At 51.6% G+C, this 26,213-nt stretch overlaps 1 protein-coding gene across 2 annotated transcripts; it reads left to right on the top strand.

Moving 5' to 3' along the window:
- Positions 1-1,288: 1,288 nt before the first annotated feature.
- Positions 1,289-26,213, top strand: LOC122381653 (protein phosphatase 1 regulatory subunit 3B-B-like). 2 transcript variants are annotated; one of them, XM_043366070.1, is made up of 3 exons: positions 1,289-1,498; positions 15,253-15,657; positions 24,248-26,213. In XM_043366070.1, the coding sequence occupies exons 1-3, from the start codon at positions 1,490-1,492 to the stop codon at positions 25,091-25,093; spliced, it is 1,260 nt and encodes a 419-aa protein (XP_043222005.1). In that variant the 5' UTR covers positions 1,289-1,489; the 3' UTR covers positions 25,094-26,213. The 2 variants fall into 2 exon arrangements, with proteins under 2 accessions (XP_043222005.1, XP_043222004.1); XM_043366069.1 differs by lacking the exon at positions 1,289-1,498 and adding an exon at positions 10,416-10,818.

Genomic DNA, 26,213 nt, shown 5'->3' with positions numbered 1-26,213 from the left:
TGTGACCTTGACCTTTGAGCAGCCTTGTATCGTAAGATGAACCACACATAGGAAACTGATAAGCCTCAAAACATTTCAAAACATCTTGGAAGTTAGCACGCAAGATGTGCGAAAAAGTGCCAAGTTTGAGGTCAATTTTGAGCGTGACCTTGACCTTGACCTTTGATTTTGAGCACAGTTTTGGAATTCCCAAATTCTCTTCTTTTGTTTGACACCCATTTTTGCCGGTTTGATGCAGCCTGCCGTCCTCTAGAAGGCTTACTTTGAGATCACTACACATGTGCCGGTTTTTGCCTTTGACCTTGACCTCTGACCTTGAAAATTGACCTGAGGTCAAAAATTTTAGGCGCTTTAGAATCGTCTGGTAAGGACCTTTCGTTTGGTATCGCTTTTGTTTCCGTAGCTCCCTTATTTACGGAGTTAGACAGGGGGGGTTAGACAAAACGGAGTTAGACAAAAACGCCCCCCCCCCCCCCCCCGGGCTGCGGTGGTTGGGATTACCCCCCGGGCCCGGCCGGGTGTGCCAGTTTTCCCGGTTCGGCGCTGCTCAGTGCCCAGTGTTTAATCTTCATTGTAATTATCAGGTTGTTAGATAATGGCACTCATCTGTCGCAGTAATACGTTAAAGCTGTGAATCGAGAGCATCGATTATCGATCAATAGAAAATCGGCGGTAATTGAAGAATCTGGGCTAATTGATGCGTATGATTGATGCGAGGCCTGCCTCTCGGCGTGTGTCGTACGACATGACGTCACACAAGTGGGTGGAGCCTGTTTGTCGTGGTGCCTGTCAGCTGGATATCAGCTGAGGGAGCGTCCATCCCCCCCCCCCCTCGAGCCGCGACTCCGCCCCCTCTCACGCTCCATGAGTGACGCAGAGGGACCGAATTCCTGGCACGGGCGTCTCGCTGACCCGAGCGAGCCAGCCCTTCAACACCGGGACAGTCTCCGCGGCGGTCAGCCGATTTTTTACCCGGCCGCCGCACGTGTCGACTACACGTGACCTGCAGAGGCGGTCCCAGGGGTCGGGCACGCACACCCACCGGGACGATCAGTAAAGCACCGTCTGGGGGTCAACAGCACCGAAAAACAGCGAAATAACAAACAGTCGCTCCTCGCTCCACACTCCCCCGAATCGGCTGCCCCCCTGCCGTCTCTCATGGTAACAGACCTCTCCGCTGGGGGGCCGGACTCGCTCGTGCGTTTGGCTGGACAGCCACGGCGGCGCGGCCGCTCGGACGGCTCAGGGCGGCCGCTGATTGGTCGAGGGCGGCTCGTTCACGTGATCGTCGGCTGGTGGCTGCGGGAGGGAGAGTGCCGGCGCGGGCGGCCGGTCGGCGCGGCCCGACCAGCGCACAGCGCGAGTCGAACTCCGTGAGCGTAGACGGGCGGACTGTAGCGATACGTGGGTGCGACTCGAAACGGCGAGACGTCCGTCGAACGCCGACGACGGCGACCTCTTCTCAGAGCGGTGACCCGGTCTGCCCTGCATGCTATCGGTGAGTTGAGCTATCGGTGCTAGCCGAAATTCGGTGAATGTTATCGAGTTGATCAAGATTGCATGCTTAAGAGTTAAGCTATTTTTTTATTTTTTGCTCTTTCCAACTTAATTTGTTGCATGAGGACGGCTTGCTTAAGTTTCAGCCTACTGTCTGTTTTGACTTTTGCGATCCCGCTATGATGGTTAGGGTAACACCACTGCGCTTTTTGCACAGCATGTCTTATTAAACGGTCCCGGCTGCCGAAACATAATAATAGGTTTCCTAAGCTTGTTTCGTGTCTTCGTCCAGCTGAACCTGTGACCCGACTTTCTTTCCCTCCAAGAACCTAGATTCTAGCCTTAAACGGCACTTAAAATGAGACAGACGCTCAGTCTCTGGTTGTAAAGGGCAATTATTCCTTTAAAACCCGCTCTCTCCGGGAAAGATTATTCCGATTGCCCAGATACGAATGAATCGTGTTAGCAGTGAACGTTTTACAGCCTTCTCTGGCTTGTGAAACCCGGCAAGTGACCAAGAAGCCCTACTTGTGCTGAAAGGGAGCTTAAAAGGTTCTCTAGGAAGCATTTAAGAAGTCCTATGACAACGCAGACGGGGTTATTTTCTGACACTGCTTTCAAAGTCAGACGTGACAGCTGCCGTCACATATTGCTTCACCATGCACGCAGGTTACATAAGAAAATCGTTGGTGCTCTTCGTTTAAAAGTTAAATTATGAAACAAAAATAGTTATGTAAAGCTTTTCTCCGTGTTTTATTTTTCGCTTTCAACCCTGACGGCAAAGGATGAGCCATAGGTATTTGCTTGCTGCGCCTGTTCTGTGGATGCTTTTGGTTGACATTTTCTAACGAAATTATTTGTTAACATAATAAGATCGAATTCGCATCATCTGAAATCAAACCATGAAATAAAATCATAGCTTTTTGGTAGTTAAACTATTTGCCATTTATAGCTTTTTAAGCATTATTCTAAACGGAGACGTTAACTTCAATTGATAACTGTCAAAATCCATTTAGTTTGAAAGCTCTTTACCCCCATCCATTCCCATCAATGCCTAACAACAAATATTTTGTTCACCTATCCCTACCCTGCTACCCCATTCCAACCCTTTTGACCGACCCGGTTCCACCCCGCGCCTCTATCAGATCGCCGATCACCAAACCATTAGGATCGGGACGCGCGTGTGTGTCTGTCTAGGACCGAGTGTCCTTGGCTGGTGGCCACGGCGCTAAACATGTCCCTCGGGAAACATCTCGGAGCTTCCTGTCACCAACCAAGCTTCAGACTGGCAGGCAGCCTGCTGTCACAAAAGACATTATGCACATGGCGTGATCAGGGGGAGGGGGTGACCCATGAGAGGTGACTCAGTGCAGGGCATTGCAGGCGTTCGCTGGAACTTGACGAGGTCAGGCTGATGCCTGAGAGGCCCAACGCGTGCATCGTTACATAAGTTTCTGATGGTGATGTCTGATGTGTCACCAATAGTGTTTGGCTTCATATACGTCAGATGGATATTTCTATTGAATAATATCGAAGCTGACCTGTGACCACTGGCCAGTTAACATTGCGATCACCATTCGTCCAACGCATTCCTTTCAAATATCAGCCTCAACATAAAAGCCCAGGAGAAAAGACAACTTATAATGCATCTCGGGTAAGCAGTTGCTTAGAAAGCGTCTGCATGATTAAAGAACTCCCATTGTAAGATCCGCTTTGCCAGTGCCTTGGGCAGGCGTCCCGTACACTCCGTGTCCCGAGCGACGTCACGGCGGCCCTTGCTGTTAAACCCTGAGAAAGTGGCGATAAACTGGGCAGTATTAGCACCCCGGGCAACTGTCTCACGGAATTGGTACATTACGTCTCAGGAGTATAGAGTAAACGTGGGAAATCCGGCTTTCCACATTTGTAGTTTTACTAGCCCGCCGGGCCGCGCTGGTTCGCTCCAATTTCTACTATCCAACCTGCGTGTGACAAAATTTACCTCGCATGACAAAACCCAGTTGGCTGTTGTTACATGATGTAAAGTGCATTTGAACTACGCAGTGGACATTCTGTGGATTGAACGTTGCTATCGATCGGTGACGTGGTTTCAACCACTAATCAATGGCGAACTGGGGCAAGGAAGCCAACAAAAGGCCGGTCACCGGTGCTTCAGTGAGCATATTCCCCTGCCCTGCCACTGGTCCAGCCGATTAGTTCGGTGCCTCAGGCTGCTAAATGCGAATATACTGCTTTGAAGATGTGCCTGCGCCTACCGCAGACCGATTTGCAGGCTATTTAAGAGTTGTTTGGGCACCAAAGTAGAAAATTGCGGTAGGACGTGCAACGTCCCAACTGATGTGCTCGTGTAAACAGTTAAATGGTCTTGTGCTCTCGCACGAGTATACATGGAAATAGTGTAGTTTTTGACGAACCTACTCTAAATTGATAAAAAAGTGATTGGCGATACACTGAGGGTTTTTGTATATGGCTGCCTACCTTTGCAAAACATTCAAGAATACATAGAGGTGAATTAGTTTTAGAGAATCATTTCTAAAGGTTAAACACTTTATATCTGTCCTGCCCAATGTGAATATAATTGCATCAAATTAAGCTCAGGAGAATTGCATGAATGTTTTGTTCGTAAGACATTAAATTTCAAACGAGGCTCATTCCCCATTCATTAAACATTCCTGCCACTGTCGTGACTCAAGATACGCAGCAGCAGGGTATTCTTGGCCTTAGTGACGAATCCCTCACCAACTACGCAAAAGGATTTTGGCAAGGGTGCTCGGTCTGACGTCAAAAGAGGCGGAGTCTATTTGCAGTGGCTTCGGCTGCATTTGGTCAACCCTGAACTTCCTTTGTTTTAAAAGTTTTGAATTAGGAACAGGGTGGGACACCACACGCCCATGCATCTATGCCTGAACCTGGAGTAAAAAAGACGAATGTTTAATGCTCAATACAATGTAGGGTAAATAGAGACTGTGAAGTTCTTATACAATAATATTGCACTAGCTGAACGTTGATATATGGATAATTCATCAAGCCATTGCAAGCGCCGTTGTTGCAAAAATAATTTAACTGACGATACACAATATCCAATATGCATCATTCCAAAGCGCTATTAAGAATCTTCCTCCAGCTTACATTCAAATGTAAAAATATCCGTTAATCACGATATTGTTGATGTTGGCTTTAGTAAACCCGTCTTGGTTTCAATACACACATCGCGCCAGCGTGAAGATATTTACTTACATTATAAAGCACCCACGGATTTACTTTAACTCATTTTGCCAATGCTTGCATCAGCCCACGTGCAGGGACCGCCGAATGTGCGCCGTAGCCACACCCCCATCCCGCCCCCATCGCTACGGGTTTGTTAATGTTGCAGACACGTGGTGCGCAGTTGACAGCGTCTGCCTCGCGCCAGGTCAGGTCGATAGCTTCCAGTCGGCATCCCAGGACTATACCCCGTCTGGCTGGCTGGCATTTGGGGATTGCGTATCTAATGCGACCACGTCATGAAACGAGGGAGTCGATTCCGGCTCTAAACAGCACAACCGAATGCGCATAATGCAGTGGATGGAAGAGAATCGATAATGCACTATTGGTAGCGGCATGTTGTTGAGCCAAGGGGACTTGAATAACCATGAAGTGAGGTGTTCACATAAGGCTGCAAGGCATTTCCGTTCATCCTATGTAACTTTGCAATGCAGAACACGAGTTTCCTTTCGTGCAAATAAGCAGGTGTCGCATAAGCAATATGCAATATGAATGTGTGGGTATTCGTAACTGCGACGGTATAGGGAAGCCCCTATAGGCGTTACATTGCAAGGAAGCTTTCCATTCTCCCTCTTGCAATTCAAACCAATACCCACTACCTAGCGTATCATATTTTCTTTATGCAGCGAAATTTGCAGGATCACTACGCAGCTCGATGGAAGCAACGGCCAACCATATCTTTGTCTAATGAAGCCACATGCGCCCTCTGCTGCTTGCGGCTGTCCTTTCATTGTCGTCCACGTGCGCGCCAGCCAGACCAAAAGTGGCTTCGTTTTGCGAACTGTGACCGGACACCAGACATCGCGGTTATTCCCAGAGCGGTATCGCCGCACAGGCCGCGTCAGCACATCCGCTGTCGAGGGGGCTGAGTCTGCATCGGTGCGGACAGAAATAACGCACCCTCCGCCTACCCACCGCCCACCGCCCACCGCCCTGCACTGCCCGCCCCGCCGTCCGCCCGCCGCCCGCCGTCCCTGGCTGGCACCGCCGGCCCGCGAATAACGCGGCGGCTTTGCTCAACTGGGTCAGTGCGTCCTGTCTGTCTGGGGTTCGCACCGGCCTCTGGGTCCACCTGGGTGACCCGCCGCGCCGCCACCCCAGCCACCGCGCAGGTGACCTGGCAAGGACGTTCGCACGTCCGACAGAGTGAAACTCAGAGACACTGTCACCTGGCTGTTGCAGAATGGGCGACCGAGTCGGAGTCGCAGAGGTCGCGTCAAAGTCGCGTCGCGCAGCCCTGTGCCTTGCGACCCTGTGCCTTCTGACCCCCTCTGCGACCCCGCACCGCTGCCTCCCTCTGCGATTCATCCTATAGCTGGCTAGATCGAGCCAGGAGCCGAAATTGTCCGACCGTCTGATGATCTTCGGCCAGCCCACGACGCGCTTCTGGTGCCAACCGACTAATTGCCGAAGGAATGTCTGACGAAAAATCGCCCCTCTGGCTGGATCGTGGACAGGAGGCCGCTGACCTGTGTCCACTAAAAACATCCGTCTTCGATTAATCGACAGCCACCTGTGACTGCTTTTTGGCAGAGCGGTAGAGGCAGATGTCTGGCCGACACGTGGGTTTCAAAATCGTGCAGACTCTGCAGATGAACACCAGACGGTTTTCGGCTCTTTGGTGTTTGTTATTGGCCGGTAGGTAAACTAACAATTGATGACAATACCAGTAAAGTACTGAAGAATGCTTTTCAAGCGTTCGACGTTTAATCAATCCAAAACGTTGTAACAGCCCCCCCCCCCCCTGCTAAAAATGGTTGGCCTCGCATTGCACAAAACGGTACAAAATGCAATGTTTTGCCTAGCTTCTTCTCAATTTAACGTTGCAACCGCTCTACGTGCATATTGACATGGAAATGATTGTATGATTTGTTGCACCTATTAACCATTTATGATGGTAGCTACTAGCTACTTAATCCGATCCATCTTCTGGTCACCTGTCCACTCCCAGCCATTTTCTACTCATTGTCCACTCATTTTCCCTGTCCCTCTGTGTGCGGATGGTAGACGCCCAGCTCTGCGGACCGCGGAAGGCGGACGCCACGTGCCGTCATTCCGCCGGAAGCACCATCCGTCGGCAGTCCTCCGCACAGTACAGACTGCAGGGTCTCTCTATTTCAACACGCCGGATCTGGGAGCTGCGCAGCTTGTCGCGTCAGCGCGTCACATCCGACGGACAATCTTCGATCAGACCAGCTGTCGTCCTGACGAGCCCCCACCGCGGCCTTGGGATGGCCATTTCCGCCTCGGTTCAATGGAACCCGCTCCACCCCCTCTACCAGCTACTCTGCAGTCAATTCTGTGCTCCTCTCTCTCTCTCTCTCTCTCTCTCTCTCTCTCTCTCTCTCTCTCTCTCTCTCTCTCTCTCTCTCTCTCTCTCTCTCTCTCTCTCTCTCTCTCTCTCTCTCTCTCTCTCTCTCTCTCTCTCTCTTTCTCTCTCTCTCTCTCTCTCTCTCTCTCTCTCTCTCTCTCTCTCTCTCTCTCTCTCTCTCTCTCTCTCTCTCTCTCCCTCTCCCTCTGCTACTTTACCCCTTCTCCGGCATTACACCATTGAATGCACTTTCTACTCTCGTCGCTCCCTCTCCCCGTCTTCGTTCATCCTTTGGAACTCGACGGTTGTGACCTTGAATTCTTTGCGCCGCCGCTCAAGTCTGGAGCGGCGGTAAAGGGGGGAGGGGTCGGTATGACGCAGATACGGCGATCGATGGAAGCGTCGCTAGTGGGCCGGGCCCGCGTTGGGATCGATGCACCAACGAACAGCTGAACAGCGGTTCAAGTCCGGCTCCGACAGGGCGCGAGCACGTGTCACGGCGACCCGAGATCAGGAGTCACGCAGGTTGCCAGGAATTTTAGACGGTGTTTTTTTTTTAGAGCCTCTGAAGCACACCAAGATTGTAATGGTAGCTTTAAGGTTGCATGTCTATTGCATGCGACAGTGCTAGTCCGACGACTTTCCTCGAAGTGTTTGGCGACCTACCACATTAATGTGGTGCCGTGTATTTTTCCTGTATTATTATCATCCCTATTTCCCTTGTCAAATTGTTTGAAAGAAAATACAGGTATGAGATGCACCCCAGTTTCCTACTCTAAATAAGGTCAGTCGTCTCTCCATGATAAATATCCGGTAATACCGCGAGCACCCCTACTATGGAATACGATTGCGAAATGGTATGCGTCCGCCGCGGGCCATGCGGTACAGTCTACATTCAGGCGACCACTACTGCTGCCATCTGTCGGCAGCAATTTCGCTACCTCCGTCCGCCCGCCCTGTCGCCAAATCCTGCCACAACCCGCAGCCTTCATGCCGCGGAGGCCCACACCTGACCGACCGTGGGTTTCACCCGACCTTGATGTGGCTGTTCCGTGTGTCGAGAGGAGGGGGAGGACCGACGTCTCACTCTACCCCTACCCCGCTCCCTCTCTCCCGCGGGGTGTGGCGCCCGTTATACCTGCTTTGCCCGCCACCCCTCAGATCAGCGGACGTGAGCCGACACCGGGGCTACCGGAGCCGGGGGCAGAGTACCCCGTGCACGGCACGGGCGGCTCGCGTGCACGGCACGGGCGGGTCACGTGATCGGCCCCCCACCAGCCAAAGGGTCGGTAAACATTGAAGTGTTATGTCGATGAGGTTGTCGACGGTGAGGGTCTGACTGTCAGCGTGACATGGTTGACGGAGTTATTGTGGCAGTTTCGCCGGGAATGTTTTCGCATTATCGATTGAATTGTAGGGTAGGTTGTAATTGCCCTCGTTTGGGTGACGCTGTTTGTGCAAATATGTTGCTTGAAGTAGGTTATGACGTTGTGCTCATCAAGTGGCACACAAGACGACTACGTCTACTTTTTCCATTGATGGCACGTCCTTTTTCTCCGCCTTCTCTGGCACTGGTGGTCGGCGATCCGGACATGTTTATCCTTCATTCCGCCATGTGTGTCAGGGCCTGCTGGCTGGCCCGCTGGCCGCTGGTTGGCACAGTAACGACGCAACGTAACGACTGAGTAACGGTCCGCGCCGGTGGCGGGTCAGTGCGACCGACCTTCCTCCGTTCCGGTCACTGCCCTCGGGCTCCGGGCCCGGTACTGCCGCTATCACCCAGATCAAACCCCCGGGCGCAGTGGAACATCGACTGATTTCGGTGTGAGTCTGTGATCTTTTCCCGTCCGACATCCGTCCTTGCTCCGGATGAAACTGGAATTTCCGAATAACAGCTAGCAAAATGCTGCGTTTGTTTATGTTAAAGGGACTATCCCACCTTTAACATGGGGTTTGAGTTGAGATAGCCAAGTTTGCGGGGAGGTTCAGAAACCACTATCTATCTAGGTTGCAACCCCCGCGTCCTCTTGATGTTGAAGAAATTCGTTCCCTTCATTTGAAAATGGGCCTTGCGCAAGGCCCTATCTTCAACATGGAGCGACCGTTAGTGTGACGTCACCTCGTTTAGTCATTCTGATTTAAATGGGTTTGTTTGTTGAAAAATTGCTTAAAACCTGGTCTGAACTTTGTTGTGGTGCCTACAGAGTAAAAAGAATCAGCTTTATGACAGTAATGTGGCCTGGGGAAGGAGGTAATTTTGGGCTGTGACGTCACATATTTGAAAGTTTGTGTTTGGAATATGGGAAGCCTAAGATGTTTAATGAAAAATAAATGCCAGAACCGTGCTCCTGGTCATCCAATCTATAAAGTCGGGCACAATTTAACTGGTTTTAACAACATTTTAGAAGGTGGGACAGTTCCTTTAAGCTGTCTGGATTCGTAGTTTTTGCGAACAGTGTAGTTGGTCACTGGGTTAATTTTTTCACGTCCGTCACTATGCGATAGCGCGAGATATCCAAAGCAGGCCTGTTTAATGTTCTAAATAACACAATCATGGCTGGCTTTGTAGTATCGTGTTCCCATGGTAACGCGATAGCTTCTGATGACATTCCTCCCACTGTTAGCGGTCAGTTGTCGGGAGAAATGGATGGTGCAAACTGAGGCGCCGCCTGCCGCGGTCAGTTTCTGCTCTGTTTATCGGTTCCACAGTGCCTGCAGTGTCAACTGGTGTCAAGCAGACTGATCTGAGATATATCTAGAGCCGGTTTGCGCTCCATCACAGGATGCGATGCCGGGGTGTGATTTTGTGTCCGAAGCAAACGAAGGTCGATTACATCATGCAGAGTTTCTTGCAAAATACGCACAAGACGAAATTAGTGGGAATAAAGATGGCTTCCTGCGTTTTGTAGCCAACCAGGAAGAAGATGCTACGGAGAGATGTGAATTGCTTGTCAGGTGGCGATCAAAATCGCAAATCACTCACTCTATTGAGCTGCCGTTTCGTGCACAACTCGCCTAAAAACCGGCATTGTTTGTCCCAGACAGGAGCTGCCAGCCGTCAATGCATGGCGTGCACAATCAAAAGAATAGCGCTCTCACCAAAACAACACCGTATTGCTTAGGAAGAAGGCGGCGGTCCGATTCCAACCGACGACCGTCGTCCTTGGTTGACCCCTGGGCGCCGATGGTGGGACGGTTGTGCAACCATCGCGGCCGTCTCCGCCACCGGACACGATCCCGAATATTTGTTTTTGGAGGGCTCCCAGGCGGCGCGCGGACGGCGGGGGTGGGCGGGCGGCCGCCGATGGGAGGCACGTCATGATATCGCCGGCGTCTGCAGCGTGCCGGCGGCGTTCGTGGCGCTTATGGCGCAGTTGTGACGGCTGCGCGCGGCGCTGGCGGGCGTCCGGGGACCGCCGGGCCGGCCGGCATTTCGGCCGGGGACCTGCGCCGGTGCGGACCTCATCGCTCCGCGCTCTACAGACGTGTGCCGGTCACTTCTCCAATGGTGTGAGGTAGGATAAATATGCTTCGAGCTTACGTGCTTCTATACGCCGAGCCCATGGAACTGGAACTTTCATCTCCCGCTTAGGCAAGACATACGGTGAATCTCTTCAGGACTTGACGCACAACGCTTGATACTGTTGGCTGACTGGTCGTCTGTCTCCATGAAAGGACCTATCCGAGTGTGGCCGCGTCGATAAGAGATGCTGGGGAAGCCTGATTATTCTACTGTTTCACGAGAGGTGAGGTGGGTGTTCATGCTGGACAAATGCGTTTCCTTATTGACAAGCAAATGCTACACAGTCGCAAGAAGCGCTGGCACTTCCCACTCTGTACGATCTTGGTCCTCTTAATTTCAGTAAGCCAGGAAGCTATGGGCATGTCTATTTTAAAGTGTTTGTTTTTATAACATGTTCTTAAGCCTGCTGGGTGTAGTCATTGCGTATTGAATCCTTTTCCCACAAAGGAAGCTGTTTACGAGTATGATCATGACGCATCCATTGCCCATGAAGGTCCGATGTCCCATCCGAGTACCTGTTATGACACCAAGTGTTGTATCATTGAGTCCAGTCCTGAACAGTAGCTCCTGGGTTAGGTGACCGGCATTAGGGCACATTGTGGTACCTTTTTCAAAGTCAAACTTCAATGAATATGACTCATCCAACATCAATGAAATTACTTGTTATGCTCAGCTGTTGAACTTTTTATTGTACCAAAGGTCTTAGATTCACTAATGCGACAACACAAGCTTATAATATATTTCCATCACGTAACCAAATGCGACACATATGTGAGACATGCATGCTTTGCAAGATGTCAACTATCATTTTATTTGCTTTTGCCTTTCAATATTTATGATGGAATGGCGTCACTCGTGCTGAACGAGGAAGTGATCATAGCAGATTCTAAGGAACGCTGCAACTTGATACGGGCACTGATACAGCCTGAGCGAATCGTCGCATTTAGTAACTGGGGGTTCAGTGACCCTCTTCATCCTATGATTTCATTGCGATCATTTACATCGTCTTTGAACCACGTAGGGCATTTTAGGATGTTATCCAGACATCCCAGTAAAACCAGGCAGCCAGACATCATTGCCACTTCCAGTCAAAAGCGGTCCGAATGTGGTCGATTATCTCCCAGCAATCCCTAAAGCTCTTCTCTTGTCGTACTTAGGATTCACAAGGACATCATATCCCTCTGAAGACGGACACGGGACAATCCTCGGTCGTTCTGACTGATTTTCTACTTGTTGCACTGAGTGGCAGATTTAGTTCTAATGCAGAGACTGCTGAGCCGTGGCAGGGCTATGCTCTGATCTCTTGTGGGCCGAATATTTGGCATTTTGCAGGCAGAGCAATAAAGCACGAATTGAAATAAAGCATGTGTTCTGTGGAGACGTGAACCGCAAATCATGTCCTCACTGAATCTACCGTCCAGTCTACGCGACATTTTCAGCTGAGCACTGCATGCAAGCCCGTTATGTGCAGCTTCTTGCATAATTGATTCTGGCAGCCCCGCCTGAGCTGCGTCCGCCAGAAATGGGTCGAGGTCGACTAAAGGAGACTGACGGGCTTCTCGGGCCCTTTTGGCCCGCGACTCCGCCGAAGTGGCCGCCTCCTTCCTATGCACAATGACGAAGCAAGGATACTATCACATCTCAAGGAGCCTCCGCTGCGAGCTCCTCAGGTCCAGTTCGACAAGAGATGCTGTGGATACCTATGCGTGCGATGATTTGTTCGGTGCACCCCGCAAGTGAATTTCTATACGTGTTTTTCCGGCTTCTGCTATTCGCTTACTCGTGAAACTAAACAGGTTTGTCTGCCTTTTTATGTCTACCGTGTCTTCATCCTGTTTAATCGCATATCTTTCCGCTCCACCCCCGGTAGCTACGAGAGATCTACGCTGTAGAGCCGCGCCGTTTCATTATGCAGTCTGCTATTGTTCGCTCTCGGGCCGGGCACCTCCCGATGATATGCATACAATGGCTGCTGGATCGTTGTAAGCTGCTTAGTGGCACACGCCTGTGTCCGACTGATAAGGGATTTGTATATTTTACGCCTCACATTTCTCCATAATCGGGTGAAGTCCCAACGGAAATGATGACATCCACTGAAGCATTATTGCATGGCGCGTCATGGCTCGATGCTCTTTACCACACTCTGAAGTTGGCAGTTCGCGCTCAACTCGGGCAACTGTGACTGACATATTTGATGGCTGGTCTTTCAGGGCTGAGCCGCCAAAGGTCAGCACGGGCTGTTTGGTAGTCAGCACGTAGTGGTCGTACGGAAATCTGACCTGCTGACCGCTCATAGTGAGTCGACGCCTGGCTCCTGGCTATTGTGGTTGCGGACGGATGTGTGCTTTTGTGGTTGCCAAAGATAAAAAGAATGACAGACTGCCTGTCAAAACGTCAGCGGCGCCGGGTGCTCGTCATGCGATACGGCAGCGACACACGGTGCACAACAACACGCATTGAAATGCAATGTAGTGCGCGAACGGGCCGAGATTCGGCCAAGGCTGCCGCAGTTTTTGTCGCCGAATATGGCCTCCGTCGAGATACGCGGAACTGCGATATATGACCCCGATCTCAGCTGCTCGTCAGTTTGTGTATGTGATTGTACGATGGTGATGCAAAAAGACACACTTTTATGCGCACTTTTATGCGAAACACCATTTAGTATAAGCCTCACTGATATGCCAGAAAACGAAATTGCGAAACCATTCTATGACTGACCCAGTCACTTCCCTCTTCCATTTTTCGTTTATTTCTGCCTTTGAACTGAGCAGCAATAAATGTTGCTCCTCTCATTTTGATTTAGATACTTCCTTGCCATATTTTCACGTCAGAGCCGATGGTGACACGGAGCCAGCCGAGAATAGCTGCGACCAAAACAGACCCCTGAGCCAAAGTTGTTATCGTGTCTGGCATCACCCAATACCTCACGTCCACCGAAACTGGAAGCATCCGCCGACATCCTGGAAAGCTGCCAACGTTTACCCCTATCGTGGTCACGTGTTGGCGCGTTGCACGTGCCGGCCGCCTCACGTGTGGCGGATGTAATGGAAAATTTCCACTTGCTACCCCATGTTTCTCATTGCTTCGCTGAAGCAACATCAAAACAGAAGATCAATAATTGTACGATTGATCTGGGTATTTCTTAAGAGAATACTTGTTAGTTCCTCGCTCGCTTAGAGTTCCCCTTCCCGGTCGCCGACCCTGCCATCGCCGCGCGTATGTCTGGGTCGTACTCCGTTCACCAGGGGTCACGAGACACGTGTCAAAGGTCAGACGGCGGGCCACGGGGTCGTCGACAGCGTGTCTGCTCTGTCTGGGTGCTGTCTGGGTTAGGCATGGTGGAGCTGCGTCCAACACTAACGTCTGTTGTGTGTGGGATGGACTAGAATATTTCAGCTGGCTGTTGTGAGGATGGCAGTTATCTACCTTAAAGGGACTATCCCACCTTTAACATGGGGTTTGACTGAGTTGAGATAGCCAAGTTTGCGACGAGGTTCAGAAACCACTATCTTTCTAGGTTGCAACCCCCGCGGCCTCTTGGTGTTGAAGAAATTCGTTCCCTTCATTTGAAAATGGGCCTTGTACAAGGCCCTATCTTCAACATGGAGCGACCGTTAGTGTGACGTCACCTCGTTTAGTCATTCTGATTTAAATGGGTTTGTTCGTTGAAAAATCGCTTAAAACTTGGTCTGAACTTTGTTGTGGTGCCTACAGAGTAAAAAGAATCAGCTTTATGACATTAATGTGGCCTGGGGAAGGAGGTAATTTTGGGCTGTGACGTCACATATTTGAAAGTTTGTGTTAGGAATATGGGAAGCCTAAGATGTTTAATGAAAAGTAAATGCCAGAACCGTGTTCCTGGTCATCCAATCTATAAAGTCGGGCACAATTTAACTGGTTTTAACAACATTTTAGAAGGTGGGATAGTCCCTTTAATCTGTGAAAAATAGAGGAGTCAGGGAAAGGCATCTTCATGACCTTCGTGACCAAAACAACCGTCCAGGGCCGACAGTGGCGTCCGTGGCTGCACGTCGTGTCATGTTAGCCTCATCCCATCTGCCTTTGATCTAGGGAAAACACCTCCCAACGACGGTGAGATTTCCTTTGATACACGGCCGATGAATATGGGCTCTTCGTCGGTATTTCGGGCTTGGCTTACAAGTTGGCTCCCCATTCATGTCGCCCATGTTTTGCTTGGCATAGCTCTTCGGGTGCCCGCCAAACGTTATCATTTTCCAGCTGATCTCCTTAGCACCGAATTATTTTCTGGCCCCTTCCCATTATATTTTTATCTGCTTTATTATGCTCGCGGGACGATGCTGATGAAACGGGTTATGCAACTTTGTTATGTTTATTGAAGTCCAGAACTGTTCAACATGTTATATAACTGTGTTGATCTGCATTCAATCGGTGAACTTGCACGAGGTTTGCTGACCAAACGTGACCTAACGCTCATTTCGTCAACGTTTGTTTTGTCGCCATATAAGCTACACTGACCAAAGTTACATTGATATTGCCAAGACTGAAACCAATCCATTACAGCTACCATCTGATGCCCCATATCATCAAATGGCTCTATTTCTAGCGCATTTTCCACCTGCTTCTACCGCTAGCCAAAAGCAGTTCTGACCTTACCGTTTGCCTTTTCTGCCCACAGATGTCGCTGGGCGCGCTGGTTCTTCCTGTAGACATGGAGTTCTACAGTCTGAGCTCCTCACCTGTGTTGTCCTCGTCGCCGCGGCTGGGCGCCGACTTCCTCTCGTCCTCGCCGCTGCTGGGACCCGACTTCCTCTCAGAGCTGCAGCGGGGCGCCGGCAGGTCACCGTGGTCCGAGCCGCGACCGCGCCTCCTCAACCGCATCAACTGCCAGCGGCGCTCGCCGGCGCCGCCCTCAGATGACGAGGAGGAGGATGAAGAGGACGATGAGGAGGAAAATGAGGAGGACTCGGCGGACCGGCCGCGATCGATCCTCATTATCCGCAGCGACTCGACTGAGGAGAGCAGGAGAGAGGATAAGAAGAGGGTCGTGTTTGCTGATGATCGAGGACAGCCACTTGTTCAGGTGAGCGGGGGCTAGAGAGGAGATGGGTTTGTGACTGATTGGGGTGGTGAACGTGTGGTCCTGTTGGGATGTGGTGTCACATGGAGCTATTTGTGATGTGACTGTTGTTGTGAGGAAGCTGGTGTGTCAGTGTCTCTGTTCATCTCTCCCGGATTTCTTTTATTTCCCTAAATCCGCGTGGATTGTCCCAAAATAATCATTCATTGTTTCGTCAGCTTCTCTATCAGCATTATCTACAACTCTTCATCATGATGACCGTCAGTGGAGCTATTAATTTATTACAGCGAGTTGCTGTGCTACATGCATTTACCGTTCAATATGCGTGCCCCATACGTCGCAGTTAAATGCTGTCCTTGCATGCTTCGGTCGCTTTAGCAACGGTGAGGTACCAATTGCATATCGATACAAACTGACCTTCAAAACGACGGCGCGACGCAGTACGTGCTGAAGGCACATTGACGCACTGAGTCACCAGTCAGGCCCACCTGGGTGTAATATGAAATTGTGCAATCCATCGAAAGTCTGCAATTTCATCGGGGCACAGATGTGCGCGATGACTGTACCGCGTGCAGAAGTAATCGAACCACCCAGCAGCTCAGCGACAGGCGCTTAGCGTATTTATTTTCTCGGACGCTGCTAGCTGCTCTGGGAACTGTAAATATGACAGATCTATTGACCCGAAACAATCTGAGAAGTGTAAATATGACAGAGAACTGTTGACCCCACACAATCTTTGAACACAGATAACTGTTCGATGCGATACCTTGTTTATCACCTTTGTGTAAACAAACAGACTGGTTCCTACTGGATATCGAAGATATCGTGCCATGTTTTCGGAGGCAATATTCATAATTTGAAAACATCCGACACAAGTTCTCACAAAAGGCACACAATGTCCGTGGAAAAGTTTTAGAGCGCTGGAATGAGGTTTGTTTAATACGCGTAGTTTCTGTGCCCTACTTGCCTTCCTTTTTAACATAAATATGCAAAGATCACCCCACTTTGTACTTTGCTAACTTGCGTAGTTTCTCTCCGAGCTCTGGCCTGCCGCGGGGCCTGGCTCCGCCATGTGCGTGCACCCAGCCTCGAGGACGCACGCACTAAGAGCCCCTCACCACGCAGAAAGAACTGTGCACTGTTGCACTGAGATGACCCGGCTCGCTGGGGGCGGCGGGCAAAGCGGCACTCCGGGACAAGCCGGCGCCGGCTGCTGCATTAGATCCGCGGGTCCGTGATTCAAGAACGCGATTCCCAGTCTGAGCACGTCGGCTGCACGCCACTTACCGGGCACCAAGACCGGCTCACAGCCACATGAGTGACCACCGACGTCCTTTAGCGGCTCGCTAAATTATGCATGAGTCCGTGCAAGGGAAGAGGTGCAATTACCTGTAAAACGGGTCAGGCTGGTCGGTTAGGTTGGGTTTCGTTTTTTCCTTAGCTTTGGAGATGTCGGGTTACGTCGATTCGTTTTTGCGATGACCAGAAAGCCGTATCGTGTGCTTATCCAATATTCTGGGGTGGGTGAGCTCTAAATTAGGGTCACTTATTCTGCGCACGGCTCTCGATAGAGCAGCACGTTGCAGTGGGTACTGGATTGCAGAGTTTGCAGATCTTCTGGGGGCCTCCTGGCCGCTGTGCGATGACCCGTACTGCGTAGCGCAGGAACTCTCCGGGGGTTCAGGGCCGGCTGTGAAACGAACCGCGGCAATTTCTCTCAGGACAGCCACGCTGCTCAGCTCTCCGCCGCCGCTGGCACATACTCCATCCCCTTTGGCTTGATAAATGTGACAGCCGATCGGGAGCTGGCGACAGACGGAGGCCTGGCCGCCGGAGATTACAACACCGCCACCTCCCAACGACTGCCGCTCGTCACCCACCGCCCGCCGCGTCTACCGCCCGCCGTCCACAGTCCACCGTCCGTGACAGTGTCCACCGTCCACCGTCCACCGTCCACCGTCCACCGTATAGTCCACCGTCCACCGTCTACCACCCACCGTCCACAGTCCACCGTCCACCGTGTCGGCTATTCCGTTCCCCAGACGCATACCTCACTGGGCGCAGCGGACGGGCGGTGTTGACTCAAAAACACCGGGTGACAGGCCCGATTGGTGGCGTGGTCGCCCCAGTATCTGGGTGGTAACAGGCCGGGAGAGGGGTGCCCAAACCTCAATTCGACGGCTGACCACGGGACAGGCCGCTGGGTGCCTGCCAAATGCATAGCACGGACAGGGGCAGCTGTCTGGCTATTTATTTGACGGAGCTGTTTTCTGTCTGCCGTTTCTGGTTGTGACTGGTTATGGTTCGAAATTTGTTCACTTGCCAAGGTTTGCGCTGTAAGATGGAATGCCGCCTCTTAATGGTGTTTGAGTTTCACTAAATTAAGACACTTCAGTAGCGTGGATGGTTTAAATTGATTGGGCATTGCGAGTTCAGTCACGGTAGCCATATGAGTTTCTCGCTAGCCTCAGGCGACCCAAGGCCTCATTGTGCAGTCAATGCAGTCATGTGAACCGTCGTGCAATATCTCACCCGTCTATTCATGGTGTGCAGCCACGCTAGCCATCCGTTCAGCGTGAATGCATCGACTTATCTATTGCTCCCGGGAGTGTAACTCATTCCCTTTGTTGGCGATGGTAATACTCCGTACTACGAGGTGGCTGGAATGAAGTGCCGGAGGTGGGGCCGCCATATTGGATAGACCGGAGCTCGAATGCGCTGCTGGCTCGCACAGTGACCCGGCGGCAGTCATCGATTGCTGCTCTCCCTACTCTCAGACGGTCGAAGGGTCAATGGCAGCGTGCCCGAGGGGAAAAACAGCTACGACGGGCTCAACGCTTTAAACAACCATGGAAACTAATGAAACTGTGGAATGATAAATATTTGTCCTTCACGAGAAATGATTCCAACTTCTTCAATTGAAAACACCGGCGTTTTTGTGGAATGCATTAGGCTGTGCAAATACGGCTGGATTTCGGTGGCTGTTTTCGCTTCTTGTCTCGGCCATCGTCCCCATGTTTGCTTTCGTTCACTTGCCTCCTGTCGCCGCCATTCCCGCCCGCTGGATCGTCCCTGCGATCAACGGGCCGCAGGGCGGTGACATGTTCAAACACTGGCCTGAGCTCACTGACCGGGCGTCACGAGTCTGTCCTGTGTGGCCCTCTGCACTGGAGACGATGTCGCAACCGCGGCGCCGGCGGTGGTGCGGCTGTTGATTCTGGATCAGCGGGGCCGTCGCCACCCGATGGTCATAATTTGTTCGCCGGTGGCCAGCCGGCAGGGGGGTGGAAGGGCACTGGGTGATGGGTGATATCAACTGGTCACGAGGTTGGTCTCTGGGCCGGTTTATGCGCAGTGCACCGCCTCAGCTCCCAAGGGTTGATGTTATTCTAGCCTTGAGAGGAAGTGTGTTATGGATTCTTTCAAACATTTATGGGCGGGTCGTTCATAGGGCTATTGCGCAATGGTCTCTAGCTGAGTGAGATGACATTGTGTCATCGACGTATGGTAAGGGTTAGCTAGCAGCTATCATAAACTGGGGTGGCTTACCTAACTGTAACGTTTCGCAAGCTAACAGAACCCAGATGGGGTCATATACAATCAAAAGTAATGGGAACATAGGGAAGAGAGTGTCTGAGACGGCTTGCAGAAGAATGCCCCCGTTGTTCTATATATATCCGAGTTTGGTGAAAGGTTTGACAGTTTTTAGTTCGATGAATTTTGTCATCCTGCAAACCTCAGTCTGTCTTCACTACTCCGCCCATAGCTGCCTTCCATCTGAGAAAGTACTGTTATCTTCCGTTATCTAAATTGTCTAAATACAGCTGCACTGGCCTTTCATCGCCAATCCTGCTCCCGTTTAATGAGTAATAAGGAATGCATCTGTGCCCCGGTACCGTTGATTGGCCTTGTCAGCGAACACTGGCCATTTGTTGATGTTTGTGCAGCGCTATCATCACCTCTGGAAACAGGGGTGTGTGACAGGTGACAGCATGGCCCCCTGACCTGATGTCGCCGGCCTCGCTCCAGAAACTCGCGGTGCTCTTCCGTAGGTCGGGGGTAGTGGTCACAGACGAGCCAGGCTCGCTGTCTGGCGGCTCACCCCGTCCCGGTGCCCACCCCAGTCCGGTGCCTCGTGGAGCGCCGGGCCCGGCGGCGGCCATGGCTCGTCGTAACGTTCATCTGTCAGGGAAGCTGCCAGGTAGAGGGAGAGAGAGGCGGAGAGCGGTCGTCTATCCGGTTTTAATCTAGCTCACACCGGCTTGTTTGTTGGATCGTGAGAGGTGGCAGCCGAGGCCGACGCCTAGAGGTGAAAATTGGCTGCTTCCCTGCCGTTCAGCAGACAAACAGCGAGTCATATAGATACATAATTTATTAATCAAACTTATTATTTGAAACGTAGTTTCAAATAATGAGTGAAACCTTTGAAACTTTGCATTAGATCTAACTATGATTTATGAATAGGTACGCATACGGAGAGGAGACAGATGAAAAGTCACCATGTTTCTTGTCCCTATTCTCACCTTTCGTCGACCTCTAAGTCTACTTTTATCCGATGCGCTTTGGTATCGATTCCTAATAAATGCCGTTTTAACCCGATACCAGCCTCTCCTCGTGCCTTTTCATCTCCACCAATGGAGCGCCACTCGTGTGTCGTTCGGATCTCTTTCATGGTGTCTGAGCACGGACGACAGGTCCCTGAGGCGTGGGAAGGGTCGATAATAGGGCTGATAATCCCGGGACTTTTTGGCAATCCCGGGATCCCGGGATTTTAGAAATGCAATCCCGGGATATCCCGGGATCCCGGGATTGAGCAGTTTTTATTTTAACCTGTCTACAAAGCAGAATTTTCTTGCAATATCGTATGTATATGGCGCATCCTTACCATCATAAACACAATACCAGGCATACACCTTCACCCCGAACAAATATAAGAGCATGAATGACATTGATCATTGTATTTCTTGTTTATATTTCGAGTCAGGAATAGCGACGGTTTTTCAGGGACGTATACTCGTCGATCGTAAGTGAGAACCGTTTGCCATTTGACAATTCTTCGGCCAGCTTCGCCTTCACGTCACACTTCAGGCGAGCACAGTGTTTGAGGACACGCCGGCGGATCGTGTTGTGATGGGTTGGAAGTAGAGCACTTCATGGGCCGGATAAATCCGTTATTCACGGATAAATCCGCGGACCGGATAGGATTGGATTCTAAATTTGTTAAAAAAGAACGGATATGGGCGGGCCGGATTTGGGAATTGAAGGTTGAACCCGGATCAAAACGGATCAAAATTTTAACATTCAACATCGAAGTTAAAAATTAACCTAATGTGTTAAGCGGCAGCAGAGGTTTGATTAAAGTAGGTAATAGGCATCATTTTATGACACTCACTTGTCACAAGACTTGTCTTCAAGTGGATAATGTATGCAATGTTTGCATGGTTTTTGGAACCATGATGGTCTATGAGATGCATGGCTGTCTGGTCCCTTAGATTCATATCATCATATCATATCATATATTTAGGAATACATCCATAAAATGGGTTTTCAGCGTTCCACGTCATGTAGCACAAGTAAAAGCATTTTCCTATCAATCCACATTTGCATCACCCTTTAAAAGGCATCTGCGATACACTTTTTAAAGACAGGAAGAGAAGACGCGTTTCTCGCACTCAGCGGTAGCCTATTCCACGCTCTCACCGCCCGATTGAAGAACGACCGACGGGCAAACTCTGTGCGGGCCCGCGGCACCTCCAGCTCGCCGTCACGTGTCGCTCTCGTTTCACGCACAGACACATCAGAGCGGTGGGTGATGCGTGAGCGGAGAAGCTCAGGGGCGCTCTCGACATGGTTCAGGTTGTACATGACGCACAGGTCACGCTCAGTTATCATGTCCTCGATCACCCGCCATCCAAGCTCTCGCAGTGTCCCGGAAATGTGTTCACGATAGCCAAGACCAGTGACAATGCGGGCGCCAAAATTCATGCACCTCTGAAGTCTGTGCTTTTGGGTCTTTGTGCAGCTTCCCCACACGCACATGCAGTACTGCAGATGAGGGAATACCAGTGCCTCGACCAACAGCTGCTTTGTCTCACGCGGCACACGACGCTGCATTCTGGCCAGCCCTATCAGAACGCAGTAACATCGGCGAGTGATCGCAGCCACATGCTGCTCCCACGTCAGGCACGAGTCGATGTTGACGCCTAGGACCCTCACCGACTGCACAGGCACGACTTCCGACTCGCCGAATTTGACGGTGAAGTTGACATTATCATTTTGGCGTGAGGATCTCAAGATAAGCAGTTCGGTCTTCGAAGGTTTATCTTTAGCCTATTTTGCGTGAACCAGCAGAGAGCTACAGACAGGGTTTGTTCTACGCGGCATTTAAGCTCTGACAGGTTTCTTGGCGAGTCTGAATCTATAAACTGGGCATCGTCAGCGTACATAACAAGCCTCCCATGCGGCACGTGTTGTGACAAGTCATTGGAGAACACCAGGAACAACACTGGGCCCATTATGCTGCCCTGCACCACCCCATGCGTCACCGGCAGCCGATTGCATTTGTTAGTCCAGTTTTGGGTGAAACCAGTTATTGGTGAAACGGATTATTACGGATATTTTTTGGAAGTTTGGCTGCAATACGGGCCATGGGTGGGCCGGATTCTGATATTCAAAGAAAGGCGGATAATGGGCGGATCTGGATATGACTTGCCGGATATGGGCCGGGCCGGATCCTAAAAAGCCTATCCGTGAAGTGCTCTAGTTGGAAGGTTTTTATATCCTTTAGCAGCCAAAAGTCCGCGTAGGTCCGGTGAGGTACAGAAAACTGTAAAAGGTATCCCATCTCTCGCGCACATTCTAGCTAGGATAGCATCCAGGTCGTCATCCGTTTTGGAAACATAGTAGCAATCTAAGGTCTTCATTCCTTTTAGATGCGGTGCCGTGGTTTTAGCGCTCTCACCTTGACCTTCGCCGGACACGTTTTGCGGCGTCTCTCCGGATCGGGATGGTCCAGCAACACTCATACCACCATGCTTGCTCCTGAGGTGGACGTGAAGTCCTTTGGTGGAACCTCCAGATATTTTCAGTACTTTTTTACAAAGACGACACTTTGCTGTGTGGCCATCTTGACTTCTTAGATAATGTTCCCACACCGCACTGCCTTTAAATTCAGCAAAATCCGACATTTTGGCAAAGTTAGCTATAGCTTATCACAAAGGCACGGAATTAATAATTATTATTTATTCACTAACGGTAACCATGCCCAGGGCGCCCGGCCAGCCTCATGGATCGTCCAGCCACGGGGCACTGACAGTAACTGAGCCACCAGACGTGCTCCCACAGTCACACAGAGAAGACGGCCGACCTCCTCCCACTCGATGGACTCGAATTCGATAGTCGGCATAGTATGTCATCGTGCAAAATAATCTGTTAAACCGAGTACGCGAGGGACGTCGCGGGGAGCGAGAGATGAGCCGAGAGAGAGCTCGTCTCTCGCCACATTGTGAAGGCTGAGACGGTGTGAAACAATGTCAATTAGGTTATATGTAACCAATACTTGTGCATAACGACTTTGCACGGCGTAAGTAAGATCTTTGGACATAAAACTGCACTGTAATGCGTTGTTACTCACTTACCTTTTTTTACATACCTACTATCAGCTACACTTTATGAACGATGTTTCTGTACGGAAAATATCGGGATCCCGAAATCCCGATGCTTCTAATCCCGGGATTCGGGATTAATACAATCCCGGGATCCCGGGATCCCGATCCCGGGATTATCAGCCCTAGTCGATAACACTGTCTTGCAGACTGAGTATACAGTTACATCTCGTCTCAGATCCGCACCGAGCGTCTGAAGTCGAGATTTCGAGGTGGCGGCCGCCGACTTGTGTTGGCGAGATCAAGATCAGTTTTCGTTAGAAGATAGATATGACAGCAATGAACTGATGTTTTCTTTCAAGCTTTGTCCATGTGATGCATTTTTCAGGTCTATATTTCAGTCAGTCGGCTGAAGCATCCGCATCCCTTTGACCTTCCCTGTGTTGTAGGTATCTGCTGGCTCTGCCGGGTGCTGCGGATTTCTGGCGTACGGAATAGCAAAGACGATGTCTTATATAACTATCAGTTCATATCTCAGTCACGCGCGCACTCCACTTTTGGGACGTTTGGACTGCCCATCGCATCTAAGCACGCCACATTTCAGCTTCCAGCTCGCGAACATTCGGTCACTGACCCGTTCCTCGTTGCATATCGACGCAGTTCATGTTTGATCCCACCCAAATGCGTCATGCGACACCGTATCCATGCTTAGATCATGTGACGCATTTTCCGGTCGAGCGACGTCTGTTGGCGTCAGTGTCTATCATTGTGTGTGTCAGTGCTGTGCCATTATTTCCTGGAAGTGTTATCTCTCGTTGACAACCGACTACGTAGCTCACCCTAGGGCACATAATGACTTTCCCGTCGACTTTCCTTATATACCTCAACAAGTACACAAACATATTGTTTTACGATCGCGATGTGTTTAGATCGCACACCATCGGCAACTGTGACACATTCACTGACGACATGTTCTCCCCCTTCCTCAGATCCGCCGGATGCGGGAGCCGTCGCACATGCCGCCGCGCTGGACGTCCCGCTTCCTCCGACACGTCACAGGAGTCGAGGCGGCCTCGTCAGCCCCGCAGGAGCCCCGGTTCCGACTCGACTTTCCGCAGCCGGCGGCCGATTACAGCCGCTTCTGCGAGCGTCTGGACGCCAACAGCGTGGCACTGGAGCACGCCGTCTACAAGGAGGCAGAGGACCGGCTCACCGGCACCATCAAAGTGAAGAACCTCCACTTCGAGAAGGTGGTATTCGTCCGCGTGTCTGAGAACAACTGGCGCACGAGTCGAGACGTGGCAGCCACGTACGTGGCGGCGGCCAGCGGCGGCGCGGCCGGAGCCACCCTCTACGACCGGTTCAAGTTCGAGCTGCCGCTCACGTCGACTACGTCACGTCTCGATTTTTGCGTGTGCTTCCGCTGTCCTCTGGGCGAGTTCTGGGACAACAACAACGGTGCCAACTACGGCGTCAGTCGCCAGAAGTCTGCGCAGGCGCAGCAGCACGGTCCGCGGGACATCTACCCGCCCAGGTGGACAACTGGTCCTGCTTCTCCAGCTGGGGGGACGAGTTCGGAGGCGGGCCCTACTGGTGACGCGCTGGCCGCAGCTGCAGCGCCCCTGGCGGGCGCAGTGCGAACCAAGGAGGCGGCCCGTCGCCGGCGCCTCTGGCATGGAGTCTCAGGTCGGCGTGAGGCTGGTGCGACCGGCACCAGCACGCTTCTGTCGGCAGTGAAACGGGCCTCACGTGCGAACTGGACCACCCGGAACAACCCTGTGCCGCTGAGACTGCCGGCGATCCACAGAAGCCGCAGGGCGGCGAGCAAAAGCTGATCCACCCTTCACTAGGAAAAAGGGAGGGGCGAAAGGAGGCCCCTGGGAAGGACCACCCCGTGCTACTCCACTGGTGGGATCGGAGCATGAAAGGGGAGGTGTGGCGGTGACCAGCCGCTCTTATATGAGAGAGACTCGGCCCCAAGTAGTGAGTAGCTGCCCCGGGGAGCGGTGCTGTGAGGTCGCAGTAGACGAGCGCTCGCCATAGAGCGTGCGCCCTATGTGGAGCGCCCTAACCGCCGTCCGCCGCCGCGGGCCGGCCTCGGGCGTCCTAAGGGCACGGCGGGCTGGAAAAACACCCGATCTGAGAGAGCTGTGACTCCTCCAGTAGTGGAACGTGAACGTCCCTCATGCGTTTTCGGGACATGAGAGACAGCCCACCTATATATACACACACGCGCGCGTGGGAGCGTTCAAAAGGCGCTTTATCTTCTGTGCGCGAGCCTGTGAAGCAAAGTGCAAATCAGAGGCTGGTGAGGCCTTTTATGCATCGCTGTGCGATGCGGCGATGCAAAGTCACCCTATATATGCATACTGTGTTCGGATTCCTATCCAATGGTGGCGGCGTCGGGGAGCTGTGACTTGACTCAACTAAGATGAGAGGCATGGATGGTGTGTAGCCGTCCTAAGACGGAGCTGTAACGTCTTGCCAGTGGCAGTGTGTCGATGGTATTGTCATGTTCTGCAGGGATCGATCGGCTCTCTGGATGCTGTGTGGGGAGGAGGCACAATGTTGGTGGTGTTTCCCAGAGGGAGCTGACTATGTTTTGTAGAGTTATGTGTCCACCGGCACATTAAACACATGTTTGATATCGCGGCGGTATACGTAATGTTATCGAGCCTGACACACAAGCAACTAGGCACTGTTGGACGCTGGTCTGTGTGGGTATGTGTGCGTGTGTGTGCGTGACGCTGTCGATGGCCGGAATAAGTTTGGTGCCACCGACACGTGCAGCGCTGTGACGGTGGCAGGTTGCGCCGCCTGGAGCGACCTGTCTCATATGTGCCATGGGTAGACTGGAGAGCCCGTCAGGGCCTGCCGAAAGACGATGTTATATGATCAGCGGAGCTGCTGCCACAGTCGCCGCCGAGGTGCAATATACACAGACTCCTCTTGTAA

This window comes from Amphibalanus amphitrite, unplaced genomic scaffold (assembly GCF_019059575.1).
Source record: "Amphibalanus amphitrite isolate SeventyFive unplaced genomic scaffold, NRLGWU_Aamphi_draft 000124F_arrow, whole genome shotgun sequence".
Classification (NCBI taxonomy): Eukaryota; Metazoa; Arthropoda; class Thecostraca; order Balanomorpha; family Balanidae; genus Amphibalanus; species Amphibalanus amphitrite.
This window is presented reverse-complemented; position numbering and strand designations above follow the sequence as displayed.

What these genes read in the sequence shown, in the direction of transcription:
- LOC122381653 (XM_043366069.1), top strand. Translation starts at nt 10,780, where the DNA reads ATGCTGGGGAAGCCTGATTATTCTACTGTTTCACGAGAG. An exon ending in ATTCTACTGTTTCACGAGAG is followed by an intron (nt 10,819 to 15,252) that starts GTGAGGTGGGTG and finishes TTCTGCCCACAG; the next exon opens with ATGTCGCTGGGCGCGCTGGT. An exon ending in GAGGACAGCCACTTGTTCAG is followed by an intron (nt 15,658 to 24,247) that starts GTGAGCGGGGGC and finishes CCCCTTCCTCAG; the next exon opens with ATCCGCCGGATGCGGGAGCC.